At 47.5% G+C, this 22,011-nt stretch overlaps 2 protein-coding genes across 2 annotated transcripts; both read left to right on the plus strand.

The window, feature by feature from the left end:
- Nucleotides 1–10,557: 10,557 nt before the first annotated feature.
- On the plus strand, nucleotides 10,558–11,469 carry LOC107109089 (olfactory receptor 958-like). The gene has a single exon (XM_015409661.1). It carries the CDS (start codon nucleotides 10,558–10,560, stop codon nucleotides 11,467–11,469), a length of 912 nt encoding a protein of 303 aa, XP_015265147.1.
- Nucleotides 11,470–17,917: 6,448 nt separating this feature from the next.
- Nucleotides 17,918–18,844, plus strand: LOC107109090 (olfactory receptor 10G6-like). The gene has a single exon (XM_015409662.1). It carries the CDS (start codon nucleotides 17,918–17,920, stop codon nucleotides 18,842–18,844), a length of 927 nt encoding a protein of 308 aa, XP_015265148.1.
- Nucleotides 18,845–22,011: the final 3,167 nt, after the last annotated feature.

The following is a 22,011-nucleotide window of genomic DNA, read 5'->3' on the forward strand; positions in this document are numbered from 1 at the left end:
AGATTGTCAAATGCCTTTTCGGCATCGACAAATAAAAAAGCTACTTCTTGTTCTGGGTGTTTCTCGTAATATTCAATTGCATCCATTACTATTCTTACATTGTCTCGAATCTGTCTCTTTGGTAAAAAACCAGCTTGGTCTTCTGAGATCACTGTTTGTAAATAGTTTTTCACCCTATCTGCAATAACTTTTGCAAAAATCTTGTAGTCATTGTTCAAAAGAGAAATTGGCCTATAATTCTTCACATTCGTTAGTTCTTGTCCTTCCTTTGGTATTAATGAAATAATTGCTTCCTTCCAAGAGTCCGGCACCTTCTTACTCTCACGTATGTCGTTGGATAAAGCTTCCATGGCCGGAGCAATTTCTTCTTTCATTTTTTTATAAAACTTTGCAGTAAATCCATCCGGTCCTGGCGCCTTCCCCAACTTCGCATCTTCTATAGCCTTAATCACTTCTTCCTTTTGGATCCGACCATTTAATAAGTCTTTGTATTCGCTGCTTACTTTAGATAGTGGAGTTTCCTCTAGATATTTTTTGATCTTCTCAAGATCAGCTCGAACATTTCCCTCTTGAGAGTTCCAGCACCTCTTTCTCAAAAAAATAAAATAAAATAACAAGCCATGCGTTCGATCATTCACAGCCTCACTCAGGTTTTGCAAACTGAGAGCTGTGGCTTTCTTGATGGAGTCCATCCATCCAGGGGTCGTTTCGTAGAAAAAGAGCTAGGGGAACTCATTAGCATAACTCATTAGCATATGCCACACCCCCTGACATCAGGGGCCTGGCGGTGGACCTGCAAGGCTGGCGGGAGTACAAGGAAGCCCCGCGAAGGCCCTCCCTGGCCCCAGGCAGGCAGGGGTGGGGAGAGGCAGGGAGGAAGCAACTTACCCTCCCTCGTCTCCTGCCGCCTCCTGGCTGAATGAGGGCTGGAAGTGGGGCAGCCGGAAGCAGGGGGCGGGGCTTTGTCATGTGCCCCGCCCTCTGCACCTCACCCGGGGGAACTGCGTTCCCCTGTGATCCCCCCCGAAATGACCTCTGCATCCATCTCATGTTGGGTCTTCCTCTTTTCCTCCTGCCTTCAACTTTTCCTAGTATCATTTTTTACAGTGACTCTAATCTTCTCATGTTGTGACTAAAGCACAATCGCCTCAGTTTAGTCATTTTAGCTTCTAGGGAGAATTCAGGCTTAAGTTGAGCTAGAACCTACTTATTGATCTTTTTGGCAGTCCACAGTATCAGTAAAACTCTCCTCCAACATCACATTTCAAATAAATCATCCCCCCCCTTCACTGTCCAACTTTCACATTCCATATATAGTGACCAACAAAAGTCCGCATGGTCAAAGCAATGCTATTCCCAGTAGTCATGTATGGCTGCAAGAGTTGGACTATAAGGAAGGCCGAGCGCCGAAGAATAGATTCTTTTGAACTATGGTGCTGGAGAAGACTCTTGAGAGTCCCTTGGACTGCAAGAAGATCCAATCAGTCAATCCTAAAAGAAATCAACCCTGACTGTTCCCTGGAAGGTCAGATAATGAAACTGAAGCTCAAATACTTTGGCCACCAAATGAGAAGGGAGCACTCCCTGGAGAAGACCCTGATGCTGGGAAAGATTGAAGGTCAAAGAAGACGGGGACAGCAAAGGATGAGATGGTTAGACAGTGTCATAGATGCAATGAACATGAAGTTGAGCAAACTTCAGAGGACGGCGGAAGACCGGAAGGCCTGGCGGGATCTGGTCCATGGGGTCGCAAAGAGTCGGACTCGACTGTGCGACTGAACAACCACAACCACAACAATATAGTGATGGGGAATACCACTTGGTCTTCAGCAGCACTCCCTTACACTTAAGAATTTTTCTGAATCCCTCTACTCTTTGAAAAAAAAGTGGCCTAAGCTAGCAGCCAATCAGCTCATCCCCAAAACTGACTATGCCCTTAACAGAATTGTTAAGCGTTAAGGGGAGTGAGAAATAGAGTGAGGAGAGCCATCGGCTAACAACGGTGGTTTGTTTCACCCTGCAGATCAAAGTGAACATCTGGACTCTTTGCAACAGAACAGGTGTGTTCTTAGTTCTAAGAACTTGTCTTCTGAGTCATTCACCGTGAATTGATCTCAGGACGGTGGAGCCTGATAAGAATCAGGTGTGGCTAAGACTTCTCCTTCTTTGGTGGGAACGAGAGATGGGCGCTTCTGTCTCTCTGACAGGGATGTTCTTCATTCTTCTCTTCATCCTTGGTGAGTCCATTTCTGACCTGCATCCTTAATAGCAACTTTATTGCTTGAGTTTCCTTTTTTTTTTATCAAGCAGGATAGAGGGAAGAGAAGAAAAAGGGACTGAAGTGTACAGATTCTCCTGCTCTTTAAGATCTGCTGGTCAGGCACTACTGGAGTTACCTAAACAGGTAGATGCAAGATTGGCCAGGACTGGGGCCTTTAGGACAAATACCCCCACATTATGGAGTACTCGGTCCTGGGAAAGAACAAATTTAGAGTCCAGCGGCACCTTTAACACCAACAAAGTTTAATTCGAGGTATGAGCTTTCGTGTGCCCAGCACACTTTTTCAGATACTTTTGAAAAAGTGTGCCTTGCATTTGTTGTTGTTCAGTCGCACAGTCGAGTCCGACTCTTCGCGACCCCATGGACCAGCTCCTACCAGGCCCTCCTGTCTTCCGCCGTCCTCTGAAGTTGGCTCAATTTCATGTTTGTTGGGTCGCTGACACTGTCCAACCATCTCATCCTTTGCCATCCCCGTCTTCTTTGACCTTCAATCTTTCCCAGCATCAGGGGCTTCTCCAGGGAGTGCTCCCTTCTCATTGGGTGGCCAAAGTCTTTGAGCTTCAGTTTCATTATCTGGCCTTCCAGGGAACAGTCAGGGTTGATTTCTTTGAGGATTGACTGATTTGATCTTCTTGCAGTCCAAGGGACTCTCAAGAGTCTTCTCCAGCACCATAATTCAAAAGAATCTATTCTTCAGCGCTCGGCCTTCCTTATAGTCCAACTCTCGCAGCCATACATGACTACTGGGAATACCATTGCTTTCGTATGCCTTGCATACGAAAGCTCATACCTCGAATTAAACTTTGTTGGTCTTAATGGTGCCACTGGACGCTAAATTCGTTCTTCTGCTTCAGACCAGCATGGCTGACCCCCTGGATCTATCGGTCTTGGGAAAGTCATCTGTCTTTCTCTAGGGGCAGTATTTCATACTGCTCTGGACAATGGGTTGGATCCAGCGGAAATAGCTGGCAGTGGGAGCGGAGAGTGAATCTTACTGGTTCCCGTCCCCTCCCGAAGACCTCCGATCTCTCCAATGCTGATTCGGGGGGGGGGGAGTGTCTCCCGTTCTCTGAACAGAATTTGGGGGGCATCCAGTTTGACCCCTCCAGTGCCTTGGTGTCGCTGCTTGTTCTTGACAGCAATGATTAAATAGAAGAGAGGGGAAAATAACTTTGTAAGACCTGATGGATTGACGGATTAGTTCACAGTACAATCCAGTGCAGAGTGCCTCTAGCCTAAAGGTAAAGATAAAGGTTCCCTTGCTCGAAAGCCAGTCGTGTCCGACTCTAAGGTTGCGATCAGGCCAATGGCCCATCCAGTCCAACACTCTGTGTCACACAGTGGCCAAAAATACCAGGGGCCATCAGGAGGTCCAGCAGTGGGGCCAGGACACCAGAAGCCCTCCCACTGTTGCCCCCCCCAAGCACCAAGAAGACAGAGCATCACTTGCCCCAGCCTGAGAATTCCTATCCATAGGTAAAGGTAAAGGTTCCCTTGCTCAAAAGCCAGTCGAGTCCGACTCTAGGGTTGCGGTGCTCATCTCCGTTTCAAAGCCGAAGAGCCAGCGCTGTCCGAAGACGTTTCTGTGGTCATGTGGCTGGCATGACTAAACACCAAGGCGCACGGAACGCTGTTCCCTTCCCACCGAAGCTAGGTTGGCAGGAGACCTCTAGCCTAAGTCTATTGAAATCATAGAGTAACCCTGCCTAGGCTTGCATAGTCAAGTTCTCCGCTCTTGTATGGTTCTTTGGTGTTCGACCTCTTTAACCTGGAGCCCCTCTCTATTCCCTACTAGCTCCAAGGGTTATCTTTGGCCAAGTGTTCCAACCCAAGCAACTCACCTATACGGAGGGGGCCAAAGTCCTGATCCCATGCCATCAAAATGTCACCAGCCACAGCAATATGCATTGGTACGAGCAACACACCGGTGGTGTCCCATCTTGGCTGGGACAGGCCTATGAAGGCTTCTCTCCTGCTGGAGACTACCAGATGGAGGTGATCAAAACATCTCGCTCTACGAACCTCATCGTCGACGTGGCAAGACTGAGAGACGCCGGCGTCTACTTCTGTGCCGTGAGAGACACAGCGAGAGGAAGCCAGCTGGCTTCAGCACAAAAAGCACCCAGCTTGTGGAGGAGGAGGAGGAGGAGATGCAGCGGGACAAAACCATCCAGTTCCTGGGATCCCAGATCACCGCAGACTGTGACAGCAGCCATGAAATTAAAAGACGCCTGCTCCTTGGGAGGAAAGCGATGGCGAACCTAAACAGCATGATAAAAAGTAGAGACATTACCCTGCCAACAAAAGTCCGTGTGGTCAAAGCAATGGTATTCCCAGTAGTCATGTATGGCTGCGAGAGTTGGACTATAAGGAAGGCCGAGCACCGAAGAATAGATTCTTTTGAACTATGGTGCTGGAGAAGACTCTTGAGAGTCCCTTGGACTGCAAGAAGATCAAATCAGTCAATCCTAAAAGAAATCAACCCTGACTGTTCCCTGGAAGGCCAGATAATGAAACTGAAGCTCAAATACTTTGGCCACCCAATGAGAAGGGAGCACTCAATGGAGAAGACCCTGATGCTGGGAAAGATTGAAGATCAAAGAAGACGGGAACGGCAAAGGATGAGATGGTTAGACAGTGTGATAGATGCAACGAACATGAAATTGAGCCAACTTCAGAGGACGGCGGAAGACCGGAAGGCCTGGCGTGATCTGGTCCATGGGGTCGCAAAGAGTCGGACTCGACTGTGCGACTGAACAACAAAAGCACCTTACAGACCAGCAAGACTTTCAAGGAATGAGCTTTCAAGAGTCAACAAGTCCCTTCATCAGATACGAGTAGGAAGATCACCAGCCACCACCTGGAAGTTGGCAAGCCTGCCTGAACGTCTTGGTGGTCTCTAAGGTACTACTGGACTGGATAGCTGCTGCTGCAGACCAACATGGCTGCCCTATGAGATGATCTCCAGAAGGTACTCTGTGGTCTGAGAATGTTAGAATCATAGAGTTGGAAGGGGCCATACAGACCATCTAGTCCAGTGGTGGCGAACCTATGGCACGGGTGCCAGAGGTGGCACTCAGAGCCCTCTCTGTGGGCACGTGTGCCATCGCTCCAGCCAGGCCCAGACCATCATTAAAGTGTCGAATTCTCTGCCAAATAATTTTAAGTAAATGAAAGCATTTGGGATTGCTTTCCTTACTTTGTTTGGATCATCTTAAGTTAATGTATGAGTTTGTTTTTTCTAAAGTAAAACCTCAGTATTCAGGTTAAATTGCCATGTTGGCACTTTGCGATAAATAAGTGGGTTTTTTGGGTGGCAGTTTGGGCACCCGGACTCTAAAAGGTTCGCCATCACTGATCTAGTCCAACCCCCTGCCCAATGCAGGACCAGCCTAAAGCACCCCTGACAAATATTCGTCCAGCCTCTTCTTGAAAGCTGTCAGTCAAGGGGAGCTCACCACCTCCCTAGGCAGCTGATTCCACCTTTGAACCACTCTGACCTTGAAAAAGTTTTTCCTACTATCCAGCCGATACCTCTCTGCATGTAATTTAAACCCGTTGCTTCGGGTCCTATCCAATGCTCCCTCTAAGCTATGGAGACTTGTGAGCAAAAAATCTACTTTGTGAGTTACCGGCATGAAAATTGTGAGCCAGCAATTTGGCTACTGCATAAATGAGTTTGCTCTGGAGCCCTCCTTCCTGAGCTAAGGCAAAAATATGTGAGCCAGAGGCTAAAAAACTGTGAGCTAGCTCACACTAACTCAGCTTAGAGGGAACACTGGTCCTCTCCTCTGCTGCCAACTGGAACAGCTCCTTGCCCTCCTCCAAATGACAGCCTTTCAAATATTTAAAGAGAGCAATCCTGTCCCCCCCCATCTCCTCTTCTCCAAACTAAACATTCCCAAGGCCCTTAGCCTTTCCTCGTAGGGCTCAGTCTCATGTTGAGACATGCTGAAGGAAAGGGGTCTTTTGGGGCCAGAACGCACTGGAGCACTGCTCCGGCAGCCCAGGAGCCAGTGCAAATGGTGGCGCCGCAAGCCCCACCCTGAGCTCCCCATGCCGAAGTGCTGGGGCCAGGGGAAGCCCAGAGAGCCCCGCCGCCAGGTCCCCCGGGCCTGCAAAGGAGCGCTGGGGCTGGGGGAAGCCCGGAGATCCCTGCAGTCGGGTCCGCCGGGCCCATGCTGAAGCGTAAGTAAGGGATCCGCGGGGGTGGTGGGGGCTTGATAGGGGGGTGGGAGAGCCTCCCTCCCTCCCTCCTTCCTCCATCTCTTTGCCATCTTTTCCTCCTTCCTTCCTTCCTTCCTTCCTTCCTTCCTCTCTTTTCCTCCTTTCCTTCTCTTTCTATCATTCCCTCCTATCCTTCTCTCCTTTTCCTCTCTCCCTCCTTCTTCCCTTCTCTCTCTTTCTTTCCCTCTTTCCTTCTCTCTTTTTATCCCCTCTTTCCTTCCTTCTTTCCTTCTCTTTCTTTCCCTCCTTCCTTCACTCTACTCTCTCTCTTTCCTTCCCTCTTTCCTCCTTCTGTGGCCCAACTCTAGTGAGAAGGGGTTTAAAGTTTAAACCCCTTCTCTCTTCGCTCCCCCCCCCCACAGGCCAGCTGGGGAAGGGAAGGGGAGGCTTTTGAAGATGCCTTCTCCCCCCTTTGCTTCCCCTTCTGACATCACTTCCGGTGATGTCAGGGGGCGTGTCATATGCTAATTGCCTAGTAGCTCATTATCATATCATATGCTGAAGAGCTCCTGCAGCTCTTTTTCTACGAAAAGACCCCTGCTGAAGGATAAAGACACATTGCACATGGTAAGAACTGAAACAGAGCTGAACGCTATTTCTGTATGAGTTTGCAGTTTGTAGGTGTTTCTTATTTCATGCTTATAGCCCATTGTTACTAGTCTGGATTACGGCTGATTGATAGTGGTGGCCTCATCTCATCTGGGACGGCGGACCTTCTTCTTTCCAGTAACCCCAAGAGGCCCTCAGTCTGACAGCCATGCCCCAAGGGAAGGTTATCCCTTGATCTTTCCACCCTCCTCCTCCAGGCAGGCAGCTCATTAGCTGAAGAAAACAACTGATGCAATACCATCAGCTCATCCATCCCTAGGTTCTACCACGAGGCGGGGAGTCGGGAATTTCCCCAGAGTCTCAATTCCTTATAGAAAGGTGGCAGAGTCCATGTAGATGCTTCCCCAGGACTGAGGTCATTAAACCTGTCTTGGCCTGCAAAGCAGAAGATCTGCTTTAAGGCTGAACAATTCTGGAGACAATGTGGATCTTCTTACTGAAGGAGGAACTGTAAGACCGACGGTGACCTCTCAGGCCAAACCATTCAAGCTGGATTTTCAGCTCATGTGTGTATGTCTTGGTCTAGGAGGGTGTGCTCAGCATCACTAAGAGTACTAAGGCCATAGAAGAGGATTTCCACCATCTCCTGTTCATGCAGTGTAAGAGGACACTTGTTTGGTCCACTGGTTTATCTGGAATGTGTCCAGAGGAGGGCAATGAAGATGGTGAGGGGTCTGGAGACCAAGTCCTATGAGGCAAGGTTGAAGGAGCTGGGTATGTTTAGCCAGGAGAGGAGATGACTGAGAGGTGATATGATAACCATCTTCAAGTACTTGAAGGGTTGTCATGGAGAGGAGGGTGCGGAGTTGTTTTCTGTTGCCCCAGAAAGTCGGACCAGAACCAACAGATTGAAATTAAATCAGAAGAGTTTCCGGCTAAACATTAGGAAGAACGTCCTGACAGTTAGATCGGTTCCTCAGTGGAACAGGCTTCCTCAGGTGGTGGTGGGCTCTCCTTCTTTAGAGGTTTTCAAACAGAGGCTGGATGGCCATCTGACATCAATGCTGATTCTGTGAATGTAGGCAGATCATGAAAGGGAGGGCAGAAAGGGTTGCCTCAGTGCTTAGTTCTCGTGGCCCTTTCTTACACGCCCAGGGAAATGCCGATTGCCACTTTGGGGTCAGGAAGCAATTTTTTCTCCAGACCTGTAAGGCCAGGGATCCTGGAGGGGTTTTGTCCTCTTCTGGGCATGGAACAGGGGTCACTGGTGGTGTGGGGGGAGGTATTTGTGAATTTCCTGCTTGTTTTTCATTTCCATCCACCATACAGCATTGAAAGTAAAAAATGTTGGCTGCTGAAGCAAAGATTTTATCAATTATACAAAACATGATTTGCATAGATGGGAATGGATGCCAAGAGCCTTTTCTCTTGATCCCTCCCAGTTCCCTTCCTTAGTCCATGTGGATCCTGTGATCCCCAGAACTGCCTTTTTTTAGAGGTCTTTGAGCAATAAAGCAGGTAGGATTCAACCCTGTCCAAGTGAGTCAGGCCAATGGCCCATCCAGCACAACACTCTGTCACACAGTGGTCAAAAATATCAGGTATATCATTTGGTCCAGATGAAAATTATTGCATTTCAGGAGATTTTAGGTGGTAGAAGAGCAGATGTAGCTCAGCGGTTGTTGGATGGAAAGGCAGTGGGCCTTGGAATGTGAGTTCAAGCCCTCAGTGGCTTAAGAAGGGGGTATCAGTAGAATGGGTGGGGTGTGCGGAGACTGGGGTGGGCAGGATCTGGGGAGGCAAGGGACCTTAGCAGGGTACAATGCTGTACAGTCCACCCTCTAAAACAGCCATTTTCTCCAGGGGAACTGATCTGTATGGAGATCAGTAGCAATTCCAGGAGATCAGGCGCCACCGGGAAGCTGACAACCCTAACTGTCAACTCAGTGGGTTGTGCGAATTGACGGGACGGTCATCCCAGAAACGTCCAGATTTTTATATTTAGCGAAGAGATAGAGTGCATGTTCCAGGTTCAATCTCTCCAGGTTATAAAGGGGGATCTTTTGACAGGAGTGCTGCTAGAGAACTCTCTTTGAAGCTTCAGAGAGCTGCGGCTGGTCAGTCAACAACCCTGGGCTAAAGGGGGTCAACTCAGTATAAAGACTCACATCCAGGGCTATTTTTGGGCAGGAACGCACAGGAACGGAGTTCCGGCTGGCTTCAGAGTTGGCCACGCCCACTACAGCCAAAACCTCTGCGTGCGTGGCTACAGAGGGAAGGCCTGGAGAGCGACCCCCCCCCGGCGACTCCGAGGTGGGTGGGACGGGGCCCCCTGGAAGGATCAGGGAGGCATTTAAATGCCTCCCCATGCCTTCCCTGGCCTGTCCAAGGGCCGGCTTTCCTGGGCAAGCCAAGGGAAGGGAATGCATGGGGGTGTGGCCTGATACGCTAATGAGTTTCTGCTGTTGGGTCTGGCCTATTATGCTAATGAGTTCCTGCTGGGCTTTTTCTACAAAAAAAGCCCTGCTCACTTCTATAGCTAGGGGAAGGTGGCTTCTCTTTTAGATAGTGATGACGGAAAGTACTATCAAGTCACAGCCTCCTAGCGATTATAGACTGTGTTAGGTTACTCTGTTTTTAGAATGTATTGAATGGTGCCTTGAAGATCCGGTTTTAGTAGATATAGCAGTTTGATGAGAGATTAGCAGTTTAGTAGATATAGCAGTTTGATGCCACCAAGTAGTGACGATAAGATGCAGTACCGAATACTGGCATAGTAATGACATTCCAGTAACACGTGAGGCACCGTTTCAATTGACCCGCTTGCACAGGGGCATCGTCTATTAACAAGAAGGATACTATTAAACCTCCCAGTTAAGAACACTGAAGGGAGAGCGTTGAATCCGGCAAGTGAAAAGGTTCTGCGTAAGGCAATGCTGATGCCAATAAAGGTAACTGAACCGAGATCAGGTTTAGCCAAAAGTGGGCTCACAAATGTTCTCCATAAAAACCGAGCAGGGCTGCCGATGAAAGTGGGAACCATCAAGTAGACAAGGGAGGATTTGATTCCCCCCATCCAGTCATTAATTTCTTGTAAAAACCAACCCTCCTTCCTAACTTAGAAGTGAATAAGCAACGCTGGCTGGTGGTGGAAGGTGCCGTCAAGTCATGGCTGACTGATGGCGACCCCGTAGAGAGTCTTCAAGGCAAGGGACATTCAGAGGTGGTTTGCCATTGCCTGCATTTGCATAGCAACCCTGGACTTCCTTGTCGGTCTCCCATCCAAGTACTAACCAGGGCCGACCCTGTTTAGCTTCTGAGACCTGATGAGATCAGGTTAGCCAGGGCCAAAGAACGTCTCTGACATCTAGTGCATTTTGTTGAGCAACAGGGAGTTCTACGGTGGCCAAATAAACACGCTGCATTGAAAAGAATAATGACCGAGATAATGTCATTTTCTTTTCACTAGACCCCTTAGCAGTGCATTGATTGGATGAGAAATGCCAAACCACACGGTGATCCTGGAATTCGTTCTCCTCGGGATCCCCCACACCGAAGGCCTCCAAAACATCCTCTTTGCCGTCTTCTTGTCCTTCTACCTCTTCACTCTGCTCGGCAACCTGCTCATCCTCACGGCAATCGTCTGTGATGCCCGCCTCCACACGCCCATGTACTGGTTCCTCTGCAATCTCTCTGTGGTAGACCTTGGCTTCTCCTCTGTCAGCACTCCCAAGCTCTTGGCCAACCTCTGGGCAGGGAGCAGAACTATCTCTTTGGGCGGGTGCATGTGCCAGGTCTTCTTCTACCACCTCTTGGGCAGCACCGAGTGCCTTCTGTACACCGTCATGGCCTACGATCGCTACGCCGCCATCTGCCACCCGCTGAGGTACACGGTCATCATGAACCGGAAAGTGTGTGCCCTCTTGGCCGCTGGTACTTGGTTCACCAGTTCGTTCCATGCCACCATCTTAACCAGCTTGACCTTCACGCTCCCTTACTGTGGGTCCAACGTGGTGGACTATTTCTTGTGTGACATTTTCCCGGTAGTCAAGCTGGCTTGCGCTGACACCTACATCATTGAGACAGTGAGCTTCACCAACATCGGTGTGGTGCCCATGGTCTGCTTTGGACTCATCCTCATGTCCTACATCAGAATCGCCGTCTCCGTGCTCAGGATGCGCTCTGCGGAAAGCCGGCGCAAAGCAGCCTCCACTTGCGTGTCACATTTGACAGTTGTTTGCTTCTTCTTCGGGCCTTGCGCCCTCCTCTACACCCAGCCATCTCTGAGTGACATATTAGCCACCCCGATCCAGATCTTCTGCAATGTTGTCACGCCCATGTTGAACCCAACTGTCTATACTCTGAGGAACAAGGAGGTTCAGGCGGCATTCAGAAAGCTAAAAGGGGGTTAGAAACAAAGGGGTCAAGCATATGTTCCTTTATTTTCCCTGAGAGACAAGAAAGTAGGCCGGGAAAGTGTCTTCTATCTGTCACTGTAGCGTAAGAACTGTACCATGAAAACCACTGGATACCCACTAGAGTTGCCACCGACTCCAGGTTCAGAAATATCTAGGTATACAGCTCCAGGTTGGGAAATAACTTGAGATTTTGGGGGTGGAGCCTGAGGAAGGTGGGGTTTAGGGAGGGGAGGGATTTTGATGGGGTAGAATGCCATAGAGTCCACCTTCCAAAGCGGCCATTTTCTCCAGGGGAACTGGTCTCTGTTGCCTGGAGAACAGTTGTAATCCAAGGATATCTCCAGCCACCACCTGGAGATGTAGGTACTGCCTTGCACCCTCAGATATATTGCTTTCTGCAACAGATGCCGGTTAACCAAAGTGTCCAAAGAACACAGCTTTCGCCCTGACCTGGATAGCCCAGGGAAGCCCAATCTTGTGAGATCTCGGAAGGCAAGCATGGTCGACTCTGGCAAATACTTGGATGGGAGACCTCCTTGGAATACCAGAGCTGGGAGGCAGGGGCAGGCTTTAAGAAGAAGAAGAAGAAGAAGAAGAAGAGATTGGATTTATACCCCGCCCTTCACTCGGAGTCTCAGAGCGGCTTACAAACTCCTTTCCCTTCCCCTCCCCACAACAGACACCCTGTGAGGTGGGTGGGGCTGAGAGAGCTCTGACACAAACGGCTCTTTTTCAAGGACAGCTGTGCCAGAGCTTGTGACTGACCCAAGGTCACATCAGCAGGTGCAAGTGGAGGAGTGGGGAATCAAACCCGGTTCTCCCAGATTAGAGTCCGCGCACTTCACCACGACACCAAACTGGCTTTCAGCCATCTCTCGAAATATCCTCCATGTCCCCAGTAGGGGTCAGTCATGAGAGGTCGCCATGACTTCCTGGTGCACACAGACACTCACACATGCACATAAAAATACACTCCCTCCCCACACCGTTCACTGTTTACTTTCCCATTTAACCTGCATTGCACTTACTATTTATGTTAAATGTGTTGTCATTTGGCTCCTCTGCCATTTTTTGCCAATAAAATACTGCAGCCCTCAACATTCCCTGCTTTCTTTTGAAAATCTCTCGACTTGTTGCAACATGGATTCACAGAGCTTTGGGATTCCCCCCCCCCCGTGTGTGTGTTTTGCCTTTTAGGGTCCTGATCCATCAGTTGAAGAAGACGTAAGATCCTAAGAACCTGTGCCAGTGTACTGTAGTGCTTAGAGTTTGGGGGCTAGTGTGTAGGAGACTGGAGTTCAAATCTATTGGGTTAAGTATAAAAAAAGATATCATTTGCATTGGAAGCACAGAATTTTTTTTTGCAGTATCCCCGATTCTCCACGTTTCCCAGTTAAGGGGCTAATGCTGTTCAAACAAATTACAAATATGATCTAACTCCAACGGTAACAAGAGAAAGAAATTTTACTTACAAAAGTAGAAGCACATTTTACATGACATCTTCATGTAGGTACATTTAATGGATTGTGAACAGATTAACTTCAAAAAGGTTAACCTGCTACAGCCCAGGTAAGAGAGAGAAGAAGAGAGGTCCCATATAAAATGAAACCGAAGGCAAGCAATGGCGGAAGAAGAAGAGGAGGAGGAGGAGGAGGAGGAGGAGGAGGAGGAGGACATTGGATTTATACCCTGCCCTTCACTACCCGAAGGAGTCTCAGAGCAGCTAGAATTAAGAGTTATGTGCTGGTGAAACGAAGTACCAGCAGTGGAAATCGTATTAGAATTAGGTGGCATGTAATGATCATTGTTCAGGTTTGCCAGATCCAGATTGGGAAACTCCTGTCGATTGGGGGGGGGCCTGGGGAGGATGGGGATCTCAGTGGAGCACAATACCAAAGCATCCATTTTCTCCAGGAGAACTGGTCTCTGTAGACTGCAGATGAACTGTAATTCCGGGGGGGATCCCCAGGTCCCACCTGGAAGCTGGCATCCCTATCGTTATATACCATTAGATAAAGGGGGGTTGTAACTAATCTCCATGCAAATATGATCTATCCTCTGGACCTATCCGCACCACAACAGAAAGGGACATGTCATCCTCACTTCTGAAGGAGGTAGAATATGAAGAAATTGGATTTATACCCCACCCTTCACTACCCAAAGGTATATCAGAGCGGCTCTCACACTCCTTTCCCTTCCCCTCCCCACAACAGACACCCTGCAGGTGGGGCTGAGAGAGCTCTGACAGAAACTGCTCTTTTTCAAGGACAGCTGTGCCAGAGTTATGGCTTGCCCAAGGTCACTCCAGCCAGGTGCAAGTGGAGGCGTGGGGCATCAAAACCGGTTCTCCCAGATTACAGTCCGTGGACTTAACCACTACACCAAACTGACCATCTGATACCATTATGAAATTGGTTATTAGCTCTAAATATATTATTAAACACTAAATATTAGCTCTAAACAGGGGTCATTTTGTAGAAAAAGAGGTGAAGGAGCTCATTAGCATAACCTATTAGCATAACTTATTTGCATATGCCACACCCCCTGACATCACCAGAAGTGTGTCAGAAGGCAACACCCACCGCTCAGGCTCCACTGGACTGTTTTGGATTGCTAGCTATTTTGGGGGAGGGAGGATCGTGCAGATCTGTCCTCGCAGAGGAAGGAGAGCTTGTACCTGAATAAAACTTGGTCTTAAAGGTGTCACTGAACTGTTTTGGACCGGAAGGCCGGGGGGAGTTCTGCAACTTACCTGGCTGCTTCTTGCTCTGACTGAGGGCTGCTGGGAGCAGGGGGTGGGGCTTGTTCCATGTGCCCGCCCTCTGGGCTCTTTACTGCCGGAGCTCCGCTCCTGTGCGCTCCTGCAGGAAACGACCCCTGGTTCTAAATATGTTCCTGCCTGGGGATTAAGATAACGGGGAGTATTTATTGCTCAGTTACTTATGCATCTTCCTGGCAATTAACCACCCCCCACCTGTTTCAGTCTCTATCTGAGGAAGAGTGTTTGCACATGAAAACTCATTATCTTGAATAAAACTTTGTTGGACTTCAAGGTGCCCCTGGACTCAAACTTTGTTTTGGATCTCCCAATGTTTTACTTTGAAGTGGCCGCCAGGGGCGCCAAAACTAATCAGAGTGACATGGTAGGAGAGAGGGTGTAATCACTCCCGCCAGACTGTTCACATGATCTAAGACGCATGTGACATTTTTTTTTGTAGAAAAAGCCCAGCAGGAACTCATTAGCATAATAGGCCACACCCGACAGCAGGAACTCATTAGCATATTAGGCTGCACCCCTGGCAGCACATCTTATTAGCTTATTAGGCCAAACCCCAAGCCTTCCCTTGGTTTGCCCAGGCAAGCTGGCCCTTGGAGGGGAGGGGAGGCAATTTAAACTGCCTTCCCTTGGCTTGCCTGTGGGGCACCTGGGCAAGCCGGCCCTTGGAAAGGCCGGGGAAGACTCTGAGTAAATGCCTCCCCAATCCTTCCAGGCCCCCCCGGCCCACCTAACTTGGAGTCGCTGGGTGGGGGGTCGCTCTCCAGGCCTTCCCCCTGTAGCCATGCATGCAGAGGTTTTGGCTGTAGTGGGCGTGGCCAACTCTGAAGCCAGCTGGAACTCCGTTCCTGTGTGTTCTTCCCCAAAAATAGCCCTGCGCACATCTCCCTTGAAGCTCCAACTCCTAGGGGGAAAAATATGGCTCCTTGAGGTGAAAACAAGACTGTCAGATCATTCTAGTTGTAAATCTCCCATGGCATGTTAGATGTAGTTTGGCCCAGAGTCTCAGTAGAGCACTTATGTGCACTTACCATTGGGGGAAAAAAATATACATGGGGGGGGGGGAAGGAGGAGGAGAATGGGAACATAGGGAGGGTGCAGCATCTTAAAGACAGAATAAGTAAACAGGACAGAAATAAATATCAGCAGAAATGTTGGCCTTCAGACCAAAAGATCTTTTAGCCTTTGTTCTCCCGCTTCTACTGCCATTAATGGTTCAGGGAAAGAAATCCCGCTTTAGCTGCCTTGATGGTTCTTCACTAAAAGTTGCTGGCACGTCAATATTGTTTTGCTAAAACATCAAATGTTGAAGAGACGTACTGCAGGATGGCGAAGAGGTGACTGACCTCCCAGCAGCATCTGGATTCCAAGCTTCTGATAGAGAATCTGCTGAAAAGCAGGTACTACTTTTTATGTGACCGGAGTAGGTACTGGACAACAATCCTCCCTGTAGGTTGCGGAGTCTTGTTAGCAAAAACTCTAGTTTGTGAGCTACTGGGCATTAAAGTTGTGAGCAAGCGAATTTGGCTACTGCATAAATGAGTTTGCTCTGGAGCCCTCCTTCCTGAGCGGAGACAAAAGTTTGTGAGCTGGAGGCTAAAAGACTGTGAGCTACTGCACACTAACTCAGCTTTGAGGGAACGCTAGACACAGGACAGTCACCTACAATAAGTGGCACGATAGGTACAGAGAGACATTTCCAGAGCCGATCATTTCACCTATGCCGGTCTGCAGTAGAAGAGCCTAGATTTGAGTTCAATAGCACCTTAGAGACCAACAACATCTGGAAGGTATACGTTTTTGAACGTTCAGGCTCCCTGATGAAGGGTCTCTAGCAATGCTCCCTCTAAGCTGTGGAGTCTTGTGAGCAAAAATTCTCCTTTGTGAGCTCCTGGCATTAAAGTTGTGAGCCAGCGATTTGGCTCCCGCATAAATTAGTTTGCTCCGGAGCCACCCTTCCTGAGCTAAGACAAAAATGTGTGAGTCGGAGGCTAAAAAACTGTGAGCTAGCTCACACTAACTCAGCTTAGAGGGAACACTGGTCTCTAGTATCTGAAGAAGGGCGATTTGACTTTCAAAGGCTTATATCCTAAACATCCTGATAATCTCTCAAGTGCTACTAGACTCAAATCTAGATTTTCGGAGCAGTTCCCCCTGCTTGCTTGATCGATTCGGCACACTGGGCGAAAGTTCGCTTTGACTAGAGAGGTGACCACCTGGCAGCAGGGGCAGATCTACTATGAAACTAATGAAGCTTAAGCTTCAGGGCCCCTAATCCTGGAAGGGCCCTGAAGGAATTTTTTTGTTTAATGAGTGAATTTTTGAACAAAATTGATGGAGGTTTTAAATGTGCTTGTTAATAAAATAAGACTATTATAGTGACAGAATCATAAGCCAATGGGTTGAAGTAATTAATATTGACCGTAGCTTTGGTACTGAAAATGGATTTAAACTGGTTGAATGAAAATCTGGAAGGAGGTAAACAATGGACCTTTCAATATCGGGGTAGGGGGGACAGAGACTGTGGTGGGGGGAAACCCCTTTATGAGGAACTACTAGAAAGGAGATAGGAGGAAAGCCAGGGGTGGATTTTTAAGGAGAAAGACTGTACTCTCTGATTATACATCATGTCGGTCAAAGAAACTGAAGGTGGGAAGCTGTTGTCTAGTCTTTTCTAAGTTTGTGTATGGGGGGAGGGTATATCATCCATGACAGACAAAAGGATACATTTATCTACATAAAGTAAAGGTAAAGGTTCCCTTGCTCGCAAGCCAGTTGAATCCAACTCTAGGGTTGCGGTGCTCATCTCCATTTCATAGCCGAAGAGCCAGCGCTGTCTGAAGACGTTTCCGTGGTTGTGTGGCTGGCATGACTAAACACCAAGGCGCACGGAACACTGTTACCTTCCCACCGAAGTGGTACCTATTTATCTACTTGCAATTTCTTGCTTTCGAACTGCTAGGTTGACGGGAGCTCACTCCATCATGTGGCACCCGGGTCTCAAACTGCTCAACTACTGACCTTCCACAGCCTGCAGTTCAGCATCTTAACCACTTGAGCCACCGCAGCGCCTATCTACATAGCAAGTGCTTAAAATGTGGAATTAGCTGCCAGAGGATATTGTGATGGCCACAGGCCACAAAAGGGAATTGGATAGATTCATGGAGGACAGGACTATCAGTGACTACTAGCCTTGGTGACTGAAGGCAACCTCCACATTCAGTGGTGGTCAACCTCTAGTTCAGTGCCAGAAGGAAACATTAGGGGAGGCCTCGGCATCTAGTCCCTGTCGTTGGACTCTCACAGTAAGGTGTTGGCCATGGTGTGAGACAGGATGGGCCACTGGTATGATCCAGCAGGGCTCTTCTTATGTTCTTATGTTCATTCAGCTGTATTGAAAAGATAGTTTGTCCATTGTCAGAAACATTTTTCTTCACATAATCCTTGAATGAGTCTTGGACATGAAGCTGGGTTGAAAAGCCTTGAATGCCACTTCTCTGTATTCTTAAATGAATGGGAAAAACCAGTAGACCTGGATTCAGGATGTCCCTCACAATGGTGCATTTCAAGGTTCTAACATATCCACAGAAAATTGTATTTCTCAATTCCTCCATTTGTATTATTCCAATCATTTTTTCCCCCTTTGCAGGGCTCCGTAGTGCATCAATGGAATGTGAAAACCAGTCTCTTTTGACTGACCTTATCCTCTTGGGCATCCCCTACCCTCAGGGATTTCATGTCCCTTTGTTTCTCTTCTTCCTGATCATCTACTTGCTGACCATCGTGGGGAATATCCTGGTCCTCTTGACTGTGGCCTCAGAACCTCAGCTGCATAAGCCCATGTATTGGTTTCTCTGTCATTTGTCCATTTTGGACATTGCAATGTCCACTGTGATAGTGCCCAAGGTGATCGCTGGATTTGTAGAAGGCGGTAAAGTCATCTCCTTTGGCAGTTGCAAGACTCAGCTCTTCTTCTACCATTTCCTGGGCTCCACAGAGTGCTTCTTGTACACTGTGATGGCCTACGACCGCTTCCTGGCCATCTGCAGACCTCTCCATTATAATGCAGACATGAACCACAGAGCATGCCTCTGCCTTTCCTTTGGTGCATGGTTTTGTGGCTGTGTGCATTCAGTCCTGGAAACAACCCTCACCTTCAGCTTGCCGTATGGCACGAAGAACCAAGTCAACTATATCTTCTGTGATATACCTGCCATGCTGAAGCTGGCCTGTGGAGACACAAAGTTCAATGAGATGTTTACCTTTGTAGATGTTGGTCTAGTGGCCATGATCTGTATCTTCTTGATACTGATGTCCTATATGTACATTGTTTCTACCATCCTGAGGATCCACTCGACGGAAGGGCGCCGTCGGGCGTTCTCCACATGTGCTGCTCATATCATTGTGGTGATGACGTGCTATGTGCCTCTGGCTTTCAACTACATGAGACCAGGGGCTCAAGATCTTCTGAGTAAAGTGGTAGCTATCTTCTACTCCACACTGACACCACTTCTAAACCCAGTCATATACACACTAAGGAACAAGGAGATGAAGGATGCTATGCTTAAACTTAGGGTAAAGAAACCACAGTGAGGTGGATCCAAAGCATCTTCCCATACCTTCCCGCCTGGAAATTAAGATCACAGGAAGAGGCCATTCTGACTGTCCCTTCCATCAAAGACGTTCATTTGGTGGGTACACAAGAGAGGACCTTTTCCGTGGCAGCCACACGATTATGGAACAACCTCAGGGAGGTGAACCTTGCCAGGGTGTTCTAGCTGATAAGAGTGGTGGACTCTAATCTGGAGAACCGAGTTTGATTCCTCACTCCCCCACATGAAGCCAGCTGAGTGACCTTGGGTCAGTTACCATTCTCTCAGAACTCTCTCCTACCTCACAGGGGAGAGTTGTGGGGAGAGGAAGGGAAGGTGATTGTAAGCTGCTCTGAGACTCCCCCCTCCCTTTCAGTCTTTAACAGGCAGTTGAGGATGGGTTTATTTAGGACTGCACTGGATTAATTTTTTTTGATGTATTTTATTTTGTGAATTTTATCTATATTGTAAGCCAGCTTGAGCTCCATAAAGAAGAAAGGTGCCTAAAAATGCCTAAAATGAATGAATGAATCAATTAAGGGGTCTTCTTTCAGCCTTTTCCAGTTGGCTGTTCCACCAACAGAAGAGCAACTTAAGTTGGGGAAGGTACCTTGGGAAAGAAGAAGAAGAAGAAGAAGAAGAAGAAGAAGAAGAAAAGTTGGATTTATACCCTGCCCTTCACTCAGAGTTGAGGCTTACAATCTTTTCCCCTTCCTCTCCCCACAGAAGACACCCTGTAAGGTAGGTGGGGCCGAGAGAGCTCTGAGAGAACTGCCCTTGAGAGAACAGCTCTGAGACAGCTGTGACTGACCCAAGGTCACCCAGTTGGCTTCATGTGGAGGAGTGGAGAATCAAACCCGGTTCTCCAGATTAGAGTCGGCCACTCTTAAGCATGACATCAAACTGGCAATCCCCTTCTCCATAAGAAATTTCCTTCTTAGCGATCTCTGAGAAACATTTTAACAAGTCCTAACCGCACTCAACTTCTGTGATCTGATGAGACTGGGCTAGCCTGGGATATCCTGGAAGCTGGCATCCCTATCGTTATATAGCATTAGACAGGGCTATTTTTGGGCAGGACGCACAGGAACGGAGTTCCGGCAGGCTTCCAAGTTGGCCACGCCCAGCAGGAACTCATTAGCATAACAAGACACACCCAGCTGTGCTGTAATAGGTGTGGCCTAATATGCTAATAGGTTTCTGCTGTCGGGTGTGGCCTATTATGCTAATGAGTTCCTGCTGGGCTTTTTCCACAAAAAAAGCCCTGGCATTAGAAAAAGGGGAGTTGTAACTAATCTCCATGCAAATATGATCCATCCTTTGGACCTATCCGCACCACAACAGAAAGGGACATGTAATCCACACTTCTGAAGGAGGTAGAATATGGAGCAGGGCCTCAAGTGAAGACCATCTGATACCATTCTGAAATTGGTTATTAGCTCTAAATATATTATTAAATACTAAATGTTAGTTCTAAACATGTTCCGGCTTGGGAATTAAAATAACAGGGAGTATTTATTGCTCAGTTACTTATACATCTTCTTGGCAACTAACCTCCCCTACCTGTTTCAGTCTCTATCTGAGGAAGAGTGTTTGCACACGAAAACTCATATCTTGAATAAAACTTTGTTGGGCTTAAAGGGGCCTCTGGACTCAAACTTTGTTCTTGGTGTCCCAATGTTTTACTTCAAAGTGGCCGCCAGGGGCTCCAAATCTAACAAGAGTGCCACTGTAGGAGAGGGTATAATCATTCCTGCCAAGCTGTTTACGTGATCTAAGACTCCCATCTCCCTTGAAGCTCCAACACCTAGGGAAAAACAAATATGGCTGCCAGAGGTGAAAACAAGACTGTCGGGACAATTCTCCCATGCCATGTAAGATGTAGTTTGGCCCAGAGTCTCAGCAGAGCAGTTATGTGCACTGACCATGGGGGAAACAAAAATAATACGTGAGGGGAAAAAAGGAGAAGAATGGGAATATAGGGAGGGTGCAGCATCTTAAAGACAGGATAAGTAAACAGGACAGAAATAAATACCAGCAGAAATGTTGGTCTTCAGACCAAAAGATCTTTTAGTCTTTGTTCTCCTGCTTCTACTGCCATTAATGGTTCAGGGAAAGAAATCCCGCTTTAGCTGCCTTGATGGTTCCTCACTAAGAGTTGCTGGCACGTCAATAGTGTTTTAGCTAAAACATGGATGGATGAAGAGATGTACTGCAGAATGGCGAAGAGGTGGCTGAGTTCCCATCAGCGTCTGGATTCCAAGCTTCTGATGTAGAATCTGCTGGAAAGCAGGTACTACCTTTTAGGTGACCGGAGTACGTACTGGACAACAATCCTCCCTCAAAGCTGTGGAGTCTTTTTTTTTTTTTTGGTAAACAAATTTTTATTATTTTCCATAAGTTTTACAGTTAACCATTTCCAATTTTCCATTATTCACCTATATCCATTTCCTCCCCTCCCTCCTGTGGCTTCCCGCAATGCTTCCCCCTTACCCTCCACATTATTATATATCATCGATTATATCATTTTTCTTATCGTTACAGTTTTAAGATAACATCATTTAGCCTAATATTGATCTAAACATATTAAATTTTGTTTCACATCCCAGTTCTTTTCCAGATAAATTTTAAAGTCATTCCATTCTTCAAAAAATACGTTGTCTTCTTTGCCGTTCAACTTTTTTGTGATTTTGTCCATTTCAGCCATGAACAGAACTTTTTGTATCCAATCTTCAATCTCTGGTACTTTCTCTGTTTTCCAAAATTGTGCATACAACATTCTCGCTGTTGTTATTAAGTACCAAAGTAAAGTCTTTTTAGTCGTGTTCACTTCTTCTATTTTAAGACCCAAAAGCAGAATTTCGGGTGCTTTTTTAAAAGAGCATTTCAATATTTTTTGCATTTCATTGTGGACTTTTGTCCAAAAGTCTGCAGCTTTTTCACAAGTCCACCACATATGGTAAAATGAGCCCTCATGACTCTTACATTTCCAACATTTGTTTGACATATTCTGATTCATATTTGCAATTTTCTTCGGAGTCATGTACCACCTATACATCATTTTAAAACAGTTCTCTCTGACATTGGTACAAGTCGATATCTTAATAGAGTTTTTCCACAAATATTCCCAAGTTTCAATAGTCACTTCCCTATTCATATTTATTGCCC

The sequence above is a fragment of the Gekko japonicus genome, unplaced genomic scaffold (genome assembly GCF_001447785.1).
Source record: "Gekko japonicus isolate JY-2015 unplaced genomic scaffold, Gekko_japonicus_V1.1 scaffold3029, whole genome shotgun sequence".
In the NCBI taxonomy this organism is placed as follows: Eukaryota; Metazoa; Chordata; class Lepidosauria; order Squamata; family Gekkonidae; genus Gekko; species Gekko japonicus.

Bases quoted from the DNA above. Each gene is read 5' to 3' on its own strand.
- LOC107109089 (XM_015409661.1), top strand. From the start codon at position 10,558: ATGCCAAACCACACGGTGATCCTGGAATTCGTTCTCCTCGGGATCCCC.
- LOC107109090 (XM_015409662.1), top strand. From the start codon at position 17,918: ATGGAATGTGAAAACCAGTCTCTTTTGACTGACCTTATCCTCTTGGGC.